The sequence below is a fragment of the Synchiropus splendidus genome, chromosome 13, assembly GCF_027744825.2.
Source record: "Synchiropus splendidus isolate RoL2022-P1 chromosome 13, RoL_Sspl_1.0, whole genome shotgun sequence".
NCBI lineage: Eukaryota > Metazoa > Chordata > Actinopteri > Syngnathiformes > Callionymidae > Synchiropus > Synchiropus splendidus.
In genome coordinates this window covers 14368227-14382882 of record NC_071346.1, presented here as the reverse complement: position 1 = coordinate 14382882, position 14656 = coordinate 14368227, and the positions used below count along the sequence as shown (strand labels likewise).

Below are 14656 nucleotides of genomic sequence, written 5' to 3'. Positions count from 1 at the left end.
TATCACTGCATCGTTGGAATTCGGAGTTCAATCTCATAATGTTGCCCTGTGTCGTTTGACATAATTTCAACAACACAATTGTTGCAAATTGAAACGCGAACAATATTTTGCCTTCCTTTTTAAGTAACATAGCTCAGATGGTCGGCCTATAACTGAGAGACGGCCGGTTCGATCCCTGCTCCTGACAGGTTTGCGTTGTTTGTGTCCCTGAGCAAGACAGTTAATTCTGGTTGGCATGCTGTGTCGCAGCTTACTACTGTCAATGTGTGAATCACCATCGCTGAGGACCTCAAATGCCATCATCCAGTCCATCCTCACCTCCTCTATCACTGTCTGGTACAACAGCGCCAACTCCAGGGACAAGAGCAGACTGCAGCGCATCGTACGTTCTGCTGAGAAGGTGATCGGTTGCAACCTGCCACTTCTTCACGACCTGTATGCCTCTAGGACCCAGAGACGTGCAGGTCGGATCAGAGCCGACACTTCTCACTCTGGACGTTTGTTCCTCTTCCCTCTGGCAGGAGGCTACGGTCCATCCAGACCAGAACCTCCCGTCACAGCAACAGCTTCTTCCCCTCGGCCGTCAGATTGTTGAATTCGTGAACGGCCTTGTTGTTATTTTATTTATTTTTATTTTTTTATTTTATTTATTTATTTTTGTCAGCACTTTATTCCAAAACACTTTCCTAGCTAGTGGGCTCCCCACTGACCATGGCAATAAATTAAAATCTGATTCAGATTCTGAATGTGTGACTTAGGTTAGTGCGCTTTGGTTGCTGTATGCATGGAAAGCGCTATATCAGTAAAGTCATTTAAACAGAATCCAGTAGCAGTTAGTTATTAAAGGCCGCATGACACAAAAGGCTACTCTGTCAAGTACATCCAAAGACGCTGCATACTAACGACTGTCAAGTCTGTTCCGCAGTGCATGATGATACACTAGGCTTTCAGCTGAATCAAATGTTTCCTGACAGCACAGCTAGCACTTCACATGCCTCCCTAAAGGTGCCACTCTTGGGCTGGTTCCCTATTTAATCCTCAACCCTAACCTCAGTCCTCAAAAATGCATGTTCTCGCAAAGAGCAAGGACTGTCCCAATTCAGAGGAAGTTAACTTGAGGTACAAGATTGAGGAATTCTATGACCGCACTCGAGGATTATCAAGGATGCAGTTGTAAGCAAAGTTTTTTCTTTGTTAATGGAGATATGAAAGGCAAAAGATGTAAACACAGTGGGAGACGGCATTGTCGCTGATCATGTAAATGCTTCTTGCTTATTGTTCTTCTTCTTCTCCTGAATTGAGGAACAAAATTAGGGTTAAGAAAGGAATTGGAATCACCCTTGCAATGCCGTTGCGTGTCACTGTACCTCATGTTTGGCACAATGATCATGAGGTACCACATATGCCAAGTAACATAAGTATATAAGTAATGCAACAGTAGTTTTTACGATCATCATCCTAACCATTTTTTTTGTCAACAAATGCTGCAGGAGGGGATGTACTGTATATGGTCCAATTTAAACACATAAAAGTGAAACGTGCAAACGTGACTCATTTCAGCGTAAATGTTGGCCTCAAAATTCGACTTGATGATTGTGATTTGTGACACTGTAGGAAAACACTTTCATTCCCCAGTGACTCACAACAAACTTTGGGAATTTTACTGATTCACATTTTACATTCTGTAATTGCACTGTTGAAAGGCCCTACTTTTTGTAGGTCATGAAATTGGCAGGCACTTTTAATTTGTCTTATGGGCCACGTAAAATGACTTGACAGATCAGATTTGGCACCCAGTCCTTAAGTTGGACACAGGGTTTAGGCAGCTCTGGTATCCAGGTGCCTACATTGTGGATTCTTTCATCCCGAGGCTGACTGAAATCCTTTCTGTCACACGGGTGATGATGACAGTCTATGACTGTATTTTATCCATGTTCTTGCACAGGCATCTGTTTCAACACCCAGCTCCCACATTCTGATGCCAAAACCAAAGCTGTATGAAAACCCAGACTGACTGACCTGCTGGCCCACTATGTGCTAACACACTGCATGGCTAAGTGAGACATCATAGAGGTCAATCCCACGTCCTACTGTCATCACCTACATCAAGAGCTGGCATTGGTGATGAATCCTGACGTGTGCATCAGCACACACCAGCAGGCTCAGCTGGGGTTCGTCTCCACCGGTGGCTCACATGGACTCATCAGATACTATAGCCCTGAGCTGTTGTGCTGATATGCCAGTGTGTTTACCAGCAACTGGACTGTTGCTCTAACCTTTTCCCTTTGAGTTTTCTGTACTGATTCTGTGCTTGCCGGTTCTCCACTGATTTATCGCAGGTGCGGCAGTGTTCATGCCTTAGTTGGACCTTGGAGAATTCGCTAATGCTCCTCCACCAATCTTCTGTATCCATTGCAAGAGAAGCAGATGCAGCTTCGTTTAAGGTCTCCAGTCGAGATCAAACTGTGCCTTTATTAAATAATTGAATGACCCCACCATTGATCTCACCGTGTCACTCACCTCCTCCTCCACCGCTGCGCTTCTTCACTGAGGCTGCGATATTCGTCATCTGCTGGAAAGCAGCCCTGCACAATCTGCCACGATGATGAACTGTTGGTTGCAAAACGTCGGGCCACAAAGAAGTTTGGCTGCAATAATGTGAATTTATGGATCAGTGAGTGATGTCGCGAGCAGATGGAGTTTACCCACTTAAGTGTGTGTGACGTGCGTCTCTTGCAGGGACCTGGCGGTGATCGTGGCCTCCATAGCGTACAACACCTGGTTCACCAAGCTGTACTGCAAGGACATGCGAATTGTAAATGTGCTTTTTCATACCTTCCAAACTTATAAAGCTTCTTGCCAGATGGACATATTTCATTGTTTTACATGCTTCTTTTTTTAGATGTTCTTCCCTTCCAGCTTGTTTTCATGTGCACTTCAGTTGAATCTGAATCTGAGGCCACGCTCACTTTAATCTTCATCGTAATGTCTGCAGTATTTATTCTGTGAAAAAACGTGTGATTTAAAGCAGAAGTCAATGTAACAATTTAAAACCCATGGAACATTTGTGTACTCAAGCATCTTTCACTGTAGAATATGACTGACTTTTCCTGTTAATGCTCTTTGAACCACTACAGATCTCAAACATAGAAGTGATAAATGTCTGATGTGGGGAAAAACTGTCCTCTCTTAGCCATTAAGGCAAGACGTACAAAGCTCACCTGCAATGTTTTTTTTTCCCTTTTTGCTCGTAATGAACAAAGTAGGGAAGATCAAACTTTTCGCTTTTCAAACTAAAACTATGTAAATAGAATTAAACCCATAGAACTCTTAAATGCAGCATGATGGAAGTTCCATTTTCCAAGGATGACCATAGAATTATGGTCATCCTTGTGTTTTTTTTTTTTTTTTTTTTTTTTATGAAATCCTCTCCCACATACAGTGAAAATATTTTATTACATGTCACTTGGATTTACGACTAAATAAGCGAATCCGTTCACTTATTTTCAAAGCGTTTTTAAGTAATCTGACTTAGGGACCGCCACCCCGAAATGACTCTCAGTGATCCAAATGATGCAAATGTACTGGGATTCGATTAATTGTAGAAGACTGAACCTTCCAAACTACACAGTATCAAAGTAAAGTAACCACCCTGAAAGCTGCCTCATAAGCCACTCAAAGCAGGACTCCTCACCCACCAAATCTTTCTTATGTTGAGGTTTTTGGTTTATTGGTTGCACTGCACTGACTTAAGGTTTGTGTTCTTCCCCAGGGGTCAGAGGTCGTTGACCAAGTACTGCACACCATCAGTAAGTCCAACAGCCTGGAGGAGCTCACTCTGGAAAACGCGGGACTTAAATCGTAAGTTTCTGACTTGACATCATCGGCTGCTTTCACCTAGCCTTATTCTTTTCTCTGTATTTCGTATTCCTGCATCTCCCCTCTGCACAACTCACCTCTGTATCTGCTCACTCGCCCTCCCATCTCACCTCTATCCACGGTCTATCGTTCAGCTCCATTGTCTCACCTCTTCACCTCTGTACCTCCACCTACCCTCCGCTGTCTTGACCTTTTCAGACAGCCTCTGGGTGAAAAAAAATAGCCCTTTTTTCTTGGCTGCCATCTGGGATTGTATCTGTAAACCCTTCACCTGGTGTGACGGCTGGATCCCTGAACCAACCCTTTACCTCATCCTGAATTAATTGAGATGAAGTGGCGTCCCCTGGGCTTGATGATTTACTGCGGCATAATGAATTTGACGACTTTGTAAAAAATACATATTTTTGCCCATTTTATACCCTGTTCAATAGACACAGCAGTTTTTATTACTGGCTCTGCGGAACTGCACCAAACTCAGACAAACATTAATGGGTGAATATTATGCACCCTGTGGATAGCAGACATATTGAAATCTTGTAAATCAAAGCACACTGCCTTGAATACTGCAGGTTTTTTGCACTCTGACTGCAGTGGTTTGAAAGATTGTCTGTCAGGTAGCTAGGTGTAAACAACTGAACTAAACACAACACACTCCAATAGCTCCAATGCTTTTCTGTCAATGTTCTTTGCAGAGACTTCCCACAGAAGATGGCGTCTGCGCTGTCAGAGAACCCAGCCTCTGTGATCCACTCGCTCAACCTGGCTCACAACACGCTAGACAACCAAGGTAGCATCTTCCTCCTGCTGTCCCGCTGATGTTTCTTGGTCTTTCACCACTTCGCTTGTGCTTGCAATCGGAATATTAAAAACAAAAATCGATCTCTGTCCTTGTTAAACCCTGAGTCTCTCTCTCTCCTTCTCTCTGTCTCTTTCTCACACACACACACTCACACACCTTTTGACTTCAGGGCTTGTTCGTTGAGATATAAGTGCAGGTTTTATCTGCAAAAATTCCACTGTTGCACAACATCAGAGTTCCATATTGACTGGAGTACTTTTTAGAGAGTGCATGGTCGAGTGTGTTAGTTGACCAGGAATGCAAACCAATACTGTATCGCTCACCACTTCTCCTCCTCCACTGTACACCAGCCACATGCGGTCCTGTAAAAAGAACTGAATATTTTTCTTGAGCGTCTGATAGTGTCCATGTGACTCTGAAAGTCTGAGAAGCCCAACTAATATTTGGACTAGACCAGTGAGAGGATATATATTGTGAGCTGTGAACTGTTTATTTAGAAATGGCACGGCATGTGTGTGGCTCACAGAAATCCCCTTTGGTTGCTTGTGTTTGTGATCTTATTGAGCTCATAACCCATCAATCTTAAGAACTTCATCTGCTCCTATTTCTTTGAGATAATGAGGTATACTCCCTCTATTACTACTCCAGTATTCTATTGATTCATCTTTTGATGAATTGTTGTGCCTGGAGCTGAGCGGGACCCATGTGCTGTTGTGTGTAACTCCAAAGACCAGGCAGACCATGGAAACTTTGTTCATTTAAATAACAAATAAAGTGGATCGTAGGAACAAGAGAACCCACGGGGACCATACCGTATGCTGGGTATCGTCATTTTTTAAAGGGCACTGTTGACATTGAATGACTGACAAGGACGAAAATGAAGTCCCTTCCGGTTTCAACTGATCGCAAATCTTAATGCTTAAATGTACTCATTAACGAAGGAAACTAAAATTGCCATCCTGGTAAGACGTCACTAGCTGTAGCTCAACACATACGTTTTGTTTAACAGCAAACAGTACAGCGGATCATACAGATCCAGATACCAAAGATGATCAATTAATATTCTGGTAATCTTTAATAACTTGAGAAAAATCTGCTTCATTCCTCCTCACTGTTCTGGTCATGCAGACAGCTGCGCAGCTGCAGCATCATGTGTCATTTAGAGCCCAACATTATTCATTCAAGTAAATGTGTCTGGAATAAAATCAGATGTTTATCAGCCTAATAAAGGAAAACATGTGAGTTGTCAGACCTGCACACACCCGGAACACTGCGCTCCCATTTCCCGGCACCAGTCTCTTGATGCTGCAGCTGCACACCACAGTATTCTGGGAGTGTGCGAAATTGTTTTTGAATGTTGAATGCTGTCCGCCTAGACTCTGATCAGACCCTTTACTGCACTGCTTCATCATGTTTGTGTGGAGTCGTGCTGTACATGTAGTTTCCAGCATCTAGCACAGAGTCACGTGAGGCGAGAAGATTACCTACCATGGAGAGCTACCCGAGACGAGAGGTGCAGCTCTCCTGGTGGGATCAAGTCCGCGACCAAAACCTGGTTCGCTTGTGTTCACATCGGACTTTTGAGCGGAACACACTTTGTCTCGAGTCGGAGTCTGCAGTGTGAAAAGCCTCTCAGTGTCAGTGAAGATGGGCTGCTGACCAGCGGTCTTGTGTTTTGTTTTTCTGCACATCACAGGTTGTTTAAAAAAAGCTCCAATTTTGCTCCAATATGTGGCACTAAGTTTGCCTCAAACACGGGTGAAATGGTAACGTCATTGCAAACTTAGTGTTGCCAGTCTCTTCATACAGTATGTTGGTCAGTGGTCTTATCTTGAAGGGATTTTTTTTTTTTCCTTTCTTATGGCCAGCTTACATTGGACATATTAAAAGTAGCTGTAGGACTTGGTGTGGTGACCATCTCTGGTCTGGTCTGGACAAGTCTCATTGGAGTTCATCTACCACACTTGTGAAAGAAAGACGCAAATATATCAGTGGGATATCTGCTCCGTTAGCTTTGGTCGGTGTTCACATTTTCCATCGGAATTTATTTCTAAATTGTTGTCAATTTTTTCAGCGCGCAACAAACTCAAGATACTGAAGACTCATAAGATGGCGTATTGTTCACAGGCTCAGCTCCAGCAGGCTTTGCTCATGGTTCATCTCACATAGCTTGGGTCTTGCCGCAGAGGGCTGGCTACTCATAGAACCGGTGAAACGTAATCCGTGACAAAATACACAGGTTGTTAAAATCAATCGCATAGACCCTGAAAAATATGTAAATCAATCTTTTGAACGTGGTGTTCCTCGAGGGAGGAACGCTGAACGATATCGAAGATTTAGAACTTAACGACAACAAAGTCCATCACATTTTTAACGCCAATCCTTCCTCCTTCTGTCTGCGGTTAGCACGCACTAAAGCGACCATTTGTTGAAGTGGATTTTGTTTGAATTTCAATATAGATCATTCATAACAGGGAGTGAGTTGTTTGGTGGTGGGTACTACGGCTAGATTAGCCATTTAAATGTTAAGCTCCCTTCTGTTTGCGGAGGCATGTTTCTGAAAGTGTTCTGTGATGAATTGTGTTGTGTATGTCTGTGTGGGAGAAAGTCTATTTGTGTCAGGCTTTTGCTTCCTTGTGGCCTGCTTGTGGGTGTACATTCTGAACCATCATGTTTTGCAGAGCTTTCCCTTATTCCAATTGTATTGTCTAATGGTCTTGTCCTTGTATTTCATGCAGAAGTTTTCATCTCTCCTTTCTTTCCAATATTTCCTCTTACCAGGAGTCTCCAATCTCATTCAACAAGTGTGTCGCCTCAACAAAGGCCTGCGTCTTCTCAATCTCTCCAAGACCTCTCTGTCTTCCAAAGGTGAGATCACATACCTGTATGATTTTTTTTATATCACCACTGGTATAATTTGTCTGTTCAATATGTTCTGCTTTTATTTCGTTACTTAGTCAAGCGAACAAAGCATGTAACCATTCTGCTTGCATTTAGCTTCACATGACAGCCAGCTTTTATAACAAGCCAACCATTTATCTCAGTAAAACAATGCGTTTTAATCTGTGGTCAGTGCTTCATCTCATTCCAAATAATGACATTGAAATCAGCTTTGAGAGTGTTTTTTGATTTACTGGTTACAGTAAATTACAGTTTGCATTTTTTAGCATGAGCACCCTAACACACCTGCCTGATTTCCATCAAGTAACTGAGAAAAGCATCAATTTATTTTAGGACGCGAGTCACTGTTCATCATTCAGATTGACTGCCATTTGTATTTTGATTCTTTAACTGGCATAGCACACAAGTTTGTTTTTATGTACGACTTTTAGAGGGTTCTTCCTGACAAATCCCTTTCCCCAGCCTCTCACCATAAACCTTCCTATCCAAAACAGATGGCTAACTTTAAACAGGACTCTGAACTTAACTTAAACCCAATTATAAGGACCTTTGGTATTTCAACGTTTTCATTGAGGGCCCCTTTAAAAACCACAAAGGTCATCTTAGATGCATTAAAGTCACTAATGTTGGTCATGTCAATGAAAAGTGTCTTGCAACAGCATCTCAACAAGACGTACGCTGTCCAGGTGCCAAATGTACTTTTGTTAGTGATTAATCTGCTCACGAGTGGAAGGTGGTGCTTTTACCGCATCCAATCGAAGCATAAGTGGAGTTTCACAGATAAAACAATTTTATTGCTGTAAGCACGGTTGGGTAGCTCAAGGAAGTGCACCTCTTAATATTCGGCATCGCCCCTTGCAGGGACAGTAATGTTTTGTTATGGAAGGTTTGGGGATGAGGGAATAATAACGTTTCGGTCAAGTGAAGAAAGTTGTTCTGGGGGAACAGGGCTGACAAATTCCTCAGCCAATATAAAGAGTTCCACTCACTTTTAAGATGATGAATACTGTGTTTTACCTGAAATGCGTGATCTTGAACTGGATATCATAGCTCCTTTGTTCAGTCCTGCAGCAGCCTCACAGGAGTTCATTAACAGCAACACCGGTACTAAGTGCCACCAGCAGCCTAGAGACTTCACCGATGTAGCTATACGCTTCTGTATGCAGAACTTTCTTTTAAATATAACACACACTGACTTTAAAACTTTGGTGAAACCCATTTCAGATGTGACGCTTTTTTCCAAAAAAACAAACCCAACAACAGAGCTTGTAACTTATTCATAAAGTTTTGACCCAAAACACTAAAAGACAAAACATGACTCTCAGCTCTGATGCAGCTCCCTCTCCGATCATCATTTATTCACAATTTGCATCAGTGGTAACGTACATGCAAATTTAAAAAGGAAAGAAGCCAAATATAAAGAAAAGCTCTGTGAAGGACAAGAATACTTCAACCTTTTTATATTAGTCAGAGCCTGTTATCTGCATTTTTTTTCGGCGTGTCGGTGTGACGTCATATTCCCCCAAAACCCAATTTAAGATACCGTCATATGAATGTAAACTGTAGCTCTGTTGTGAGTTTTTTATCAGCGATCGCCGTCACACAGTGAATCCAATGCTACTCAATTATGAATCAACAAACCACGCACACATATATGTGTGAAATCATGATGCGTTTTCTTTCTTCTCTCAGATTTTCTTATGAAAATGAATACATATTGAGTGGGGCTGGACCGACATTGACTTGGCCCGATTTGATATTTTCCAGATACTTAGTTGCTGATTCCATTTATGTCACAATTCCGGTTTATATTATGATTATTTGTCCAATTTGATTTATGTCATGACTGTGATCCATAATAAATAATAATAAAAATGCACATCAGGGTTTCCAACAGACATTTGGTGAAAGTGGTGACAGTCGTTGTATTTGTGTATTTATAAAGATTATAATTCACTCTTTACAAATATACAAAGCAGCTCACGTGTAATAACAAGGCGATAGTGGTATTTTTGGAGGTAAATTGCATCAGCAATATAGTGCCTGCCTCATCACAGACCAAAGCGCAAATGCAGCAGGAGAGAAACTCAGTGGGAGTTGGATTAAATAACCAATATCCAACTACCTTCCCCGCAGTTTTAAAGCCCAGGGCAACCATCGATCGCCTAGATTGTGTTAGTCCAGTATCAACAATCGCTATACTGAGCCACGGTTAGCAGAGGGCGCTAATATGCTAGCAGAGGGTTTATAATTCTTTCATAACCAATGTAAAATTCTTGTTAAAGAAGCTTTTGTCAGGCCACACTTCTCATTTATCTCACCTCACTAGCCACGGCATGTTATGAATGCAGTCTGTGATACGCTCGCAAAAAGCAGAACAGTACAGGAGACCAGATCCAGGTCCCAAATGTGATTCTGAACCAGCCCCTATTTTCAGATGAGCTTTAAAAAAATCTGGTTCAGAACCTGAAAAGTTGGTTCATGGCTGGCCCTACTTTTTTTTTCCCTTCACGTACTGTGATATAGTCATCCCCCATTTACTATATCTGTACATTTTTTAGCAATTGGTATATCATTGATAGGTGTATTTGACAAAACGCATCTGTAATATTTGGAGCTGGAGGATGTGATATTCAGCTGTGCAGGCAGGTTATGATATGGAAATGAAATCAGATGCAATTGGATGTCATAAAATATATATCGATTGTTATTTATTTTTATTTATAGTTCTCAAAATCTCAAACTATTGAACACAAAACATTTAAAACCCCACCATACCATTTCAAATAAAGTGCTGATAGTATGGATTTTCTATTAATGTTCTCATCATAATTCATAACTTTGACATGAATTGTGTGCAGGCCTGTTGGAATGGTTGAAGGTGACTGACAGCTCACTGAGACCTGCCATGATGTATTATCATTGCTTTTAAATTGAACATAGAAGTGTGCTACTTGGTATAACTCATGTTGTCGGAGTTTCTCCGGCTTCACTTCTGGCCATCCCCGCGAGGCTCTGCCTTGACACATGAAGAATCAAGCTTGAAACTTGCACCTGCTGCCTACAGAACACCTGAGCCCTCACTGCTAGTATCCCTAGAGCATTCAGCAACTGGGACGGTCTGGTGCTGGTAAACCGTCGGGAGTGCTCAGCACGTACTGAACTGGACTTGTATTGAGGTCGAGTGAGCCCATGCTGAGAAAACCCCCAGTTGGATTAGACAGGAGGATGGCTGAACTGCTGAGTCAAACTCTGTGCGGACTTCACAGCCCCATTGTGATTCCACACTCGGAAAGGAGTTAGTTTGATCTGAGGAAGCCCTCTGTGCAGCTCACAGGCATGAAGCTTGGAAGCACCTGTTGTACTCATGCGGCTGCGGTGAGGAGTGATCCACGTTATTATTGATGGCAGACATAGTTAACTATGACAGGTCTGTTGTCCTTTAAACAGATTTAAACGAAAGCATGGTATGAGCATGCATCACTTACATGATGGAGGGAAAAACACGATGCTTTTGTAATCATTGCGACACTTTCAAAAGTTTCCTAATTGGCTTCCATGCGATTGGTTGCATCTGCCAGGTTGATGGAGAAGTTAATAATAGATCCGTGCTCATTACCAAATATTTGAGGGTCTTCCAGAACAGTGTTTGAGCCGGATACTTTTTTTTTTACATGCAGGGAAACAATCTTTGATCTCGGACTTCAAACTGATGGGAGCGAAAACAAAAGAGCTTTGTGAATATATTTTTTGTGTATGTGTGAAGACCAGGCTTCTGTAGCAAATGTATTCCGGCTGCAACTTACTCACACTGATAACCTCGGCCAGGCCTCTCCTCCCACCATCCGTCTACCAAACCGTAATAAGGCCAGAATCACAAGCAGTTGATCTGTTTGCTCTGCTTTGCTTCTCAGGCTTCAGTGCAGTGTCCTCCTCCTTTGGTATCTATTCAGGACAATGCAAACTGAGAACAGAGTTAAGCAAGGGATGTAGTCATTCAATTCTCACGACCCAAATTAAAAGAAAGGGGGATTTTCTGCTTTCAAGAAGAGGCCAAATGAGCTTGTCTTCAGAGACTGGAAACGAAGTACTATCAGTACTATAGAAGGTGATAGAACAAGGTAAAACAGAGAAAGAAACACACTAAAGCAAGAAGCACACTTGAACAAAACTCCACGACAATATCTCTATGCAGAGCAGCTCCGAATCAATATTTACTCTCTTTCCTCATTATTCTGTGATATGCCATTGTAATTACTGAGACACAAGTTTATTATGTGGCTTTTCAACAAATCAATGAGCACAGCATGAATGAGGTGATTTCATTTGGACTTTCAGCAGCTTGGAGGAAAACTGTTGTCGGTCATCTCTGATCTGTGCAGAGATTACGCTCATGCTAGGCCCTTGAAAACAAACCTGACTTGCACACAGTGGCCATCTACTGTGAGTAAGTTAACCAGTAAAGTAAAACCATGGGAATTACTCATGATGCCATTGAACATGATTTAAATTTGTTGTCTTATTCAACCTTGAGGCACCATCTTAAGGATCATTTATGCTCCCTTTACTTCTGCAATTGTACCCCTCCGTTGTTAACATCACTGAACACATACTTCCATGTGTTCTTTACATTAGTATTGCTGATCACCAATATATCCACCAGGGGGAGCAGCCCAGAGTGAGAGGTTTATGACAATGAGAGACTCTGAAACTAACATAATGTACCTCTTGCACAAAAGAGGACAATGGAAGCAGCGTTGTAGGGATGTTCAATATATTATGATTAGTTACGTATCGGGTAGCAACGGCAACACAGTTCCCATTTAGCCCTTTTTGGAAACGCGCAGAAATACGGACAAAATGAACACAGAACGTGGACAGAAGCCTTTGTCGTATCGTACATTCAGCATAAATGGGTTTTTAAAATGATGTTGTATTACACCCATTTTGGTCAGAAGGAAGGTCTGCAAAAGCAGTATTTTTTTTAATGTACAACTTGTTTTGTAAGGACAATGGCCACATTTTTCAATTTGAATGAATTTGGTATATTAGTAAAACTAATGATGGACCCATACATACATTTAAACAACAAAATATTGTTTATTTTGCATCACTTTGACAATAGCACAATAAATCACGATGGTTACTATATTCAAGTTTTTGTATCACCTTATTTAAACTAAATGTCTTGTGTTTTTTTTCAAGACAATGTTTAATGTCTTGAAAATATTTGTATAAGAATTTCAATTTTATAAAAATTTCAACTACATTCAGAGTAGTGGAAACCCTGACCATTGTGTAGTGAAAAACCTCCCTGAACAAAAGCAAACAGAAGCTTTTGTTTGCTTTTGTTCAGGGATTCCTCCATGTTTGTTGTTGTTGTTATCATCCTAGCTGCCACGTGTCTTGTGCATCAGTGTGATCAGTGGACCAGGAACTACTGCACTCACAAAGGATCCATGTTGTCTGGAGAGCAAACAGTTAAATAAAATTAAAACGATTAAATGCTATTAAAATATTTTAATAGCATTTAATCGTCTCCCCCCCCCAACTCTCCGCTGCCTCTGTAAATAGTATCATTTGTCTATAAAATTATTACAGTACACCTCTACATAACATTGTATGCTTGTTAACTTTAAAGACAGGAAGGAAGTAATATAGAGCAACTTCCATTAAAGAATAACTTCATTAACAATACGCTCCCCGAGGTCACATGCGCCCCCCTGGCATCGCTCTGCCCCATTATTTGAGAAGGACTGCGCTACAGGTTTCAAACTGGGGCCATGTGGGTGCAGGTTTTTTTTTTTCTGACTGTGGGATCCTGATCGGTTGGACTGAAAACCCGAAAAACGGGTTTGACCCCTGTGGTCCAAATAGCTGCATCAGAAGTCATCTCTGGATCTCATTTTCTGTAGCCGTGGAGATTTGTTGCATCATTACTCCGCTGCAAGCCATTGCAACCCTAACAAAATGCATGATGTTTGCAAACATGTTTGAGGAGAAATTTGCTTGAAGCACCAGAGGATGGCGAAATGATGGTTTTGAAATGCGTTTGGTCGAGGAAAGATTCCCGGCTGTGGTTGCTGCAGATATTCTCCTATAACTGTGGGGATCGTGCTGATCATTTTTTTCCTGCTGAAACCAAATGATCCAAACAACCATGTGTGTCACCCTCTTTTATTCATATTTTTAGTTTTCACTGAAGTAAAACGGTCGACTTGTTTATTATACGTCTTCATACTTATCTTGTTGAGGTCACCTCGACCTTCTTAGCTCTGCTTGTCACACCCAGAACTCTCTCATCTGTTGTCAGCAAGAAGAGCTGCTGTCACTCCCATACTCAAGCAGACGGCTGAAGAGCCCTCATAACTTCATCATCACTGTCCTCATTTCCAGTCTTTAGAAGTATTGCTCCTAGTTTCACGCCCATCTTTTCATCTGAACTACCTTGTACAGTCCTCTGGCAAATTTACCCCTAGTCACTACAGCTCTGCTCTGGACTCTCTATACCAAACCCATTCAATATCATTCTGATGCGAATGACACACAGTGCCACATATCCACAAAAAGCCAAATTCTACCCCCCACCGTCCTTCATGAATGGCTTCTTGAAGTAAAATCCCAGTCTTAACACATATTTTGGCACTTCTTCCGTCGCCTCCTCCCCTCAGTTCAACTGTCTGGGCGTTGACAGCACATTCTCTTCAAGCCAGTCCACCTCACTTCCCTTGCACTGCCTGGTTATACCAAATTTTGTCCTGCTCTTCCTCTTTCTTTAATGCTGTTTGAACATACAATGCTCCAGAGAACTGAAACAGACGACTCACACGATTGAGGCGAATAAAGCTCTGCCTTTTAAACTTAATGTCTGGAGTTGTCTGACAGAAGTGTCATGGATTTCAGTGAGATTTTCAAGAAATGCAGGACAGTAGAGCACATGGTCAGATGGTGTGCTTGATAACCATCCGAATCAATGAAATCTTTGTCAGATGAATTTTGTGTCAGGAGGGTTGCAGCTCTTTATTCTATTTTTGGAATGCTGTCCCACTGAGCTCATTGCTATCAGTTTTTTTAATG

The 14656-nt window shown here is 41.8% G+C and overlaps 1 protein-coding gene across 12 annotated transcripts in view; it reads left to right on the top strand.

Moving 5' to 3' along the window:
• carmil3 (capping protein regulator and myosin 1 linker 3) overlaps positions 1 to 14656 on the top strand; it is a 117488-nt gene that overhangs the window by 41986 nt on the left and 60846 nt on the right. For all 12 annotated transcript variants that reach the window (XR_008416477.1, XR_008416476.1, XM_053884381.1 and 9 more), the window contains exons 9-12: positions 2740 to 2815; positions 3773 to 3861; positions 4572 to 4666; positions 7460 to 7546. Coding sequence is in view for 10 of the 12 variants with exons in the window: in XM_053884381.1 (XP_053740356.1) it covers positions 2740 to 2815; positions 3773 to 3861; positions 4572 to 4666; positions 7460 to 7546 (347 nt within the window). In the remaining 2 variants the exon portion in view is untranslated. The remainder of the gene's footprint in view (positions 1 to 2739; positions 2816 to 3772; positions 3862 to 4571; positions 4667 to 7459; positions 7547 to 14656) is intronic.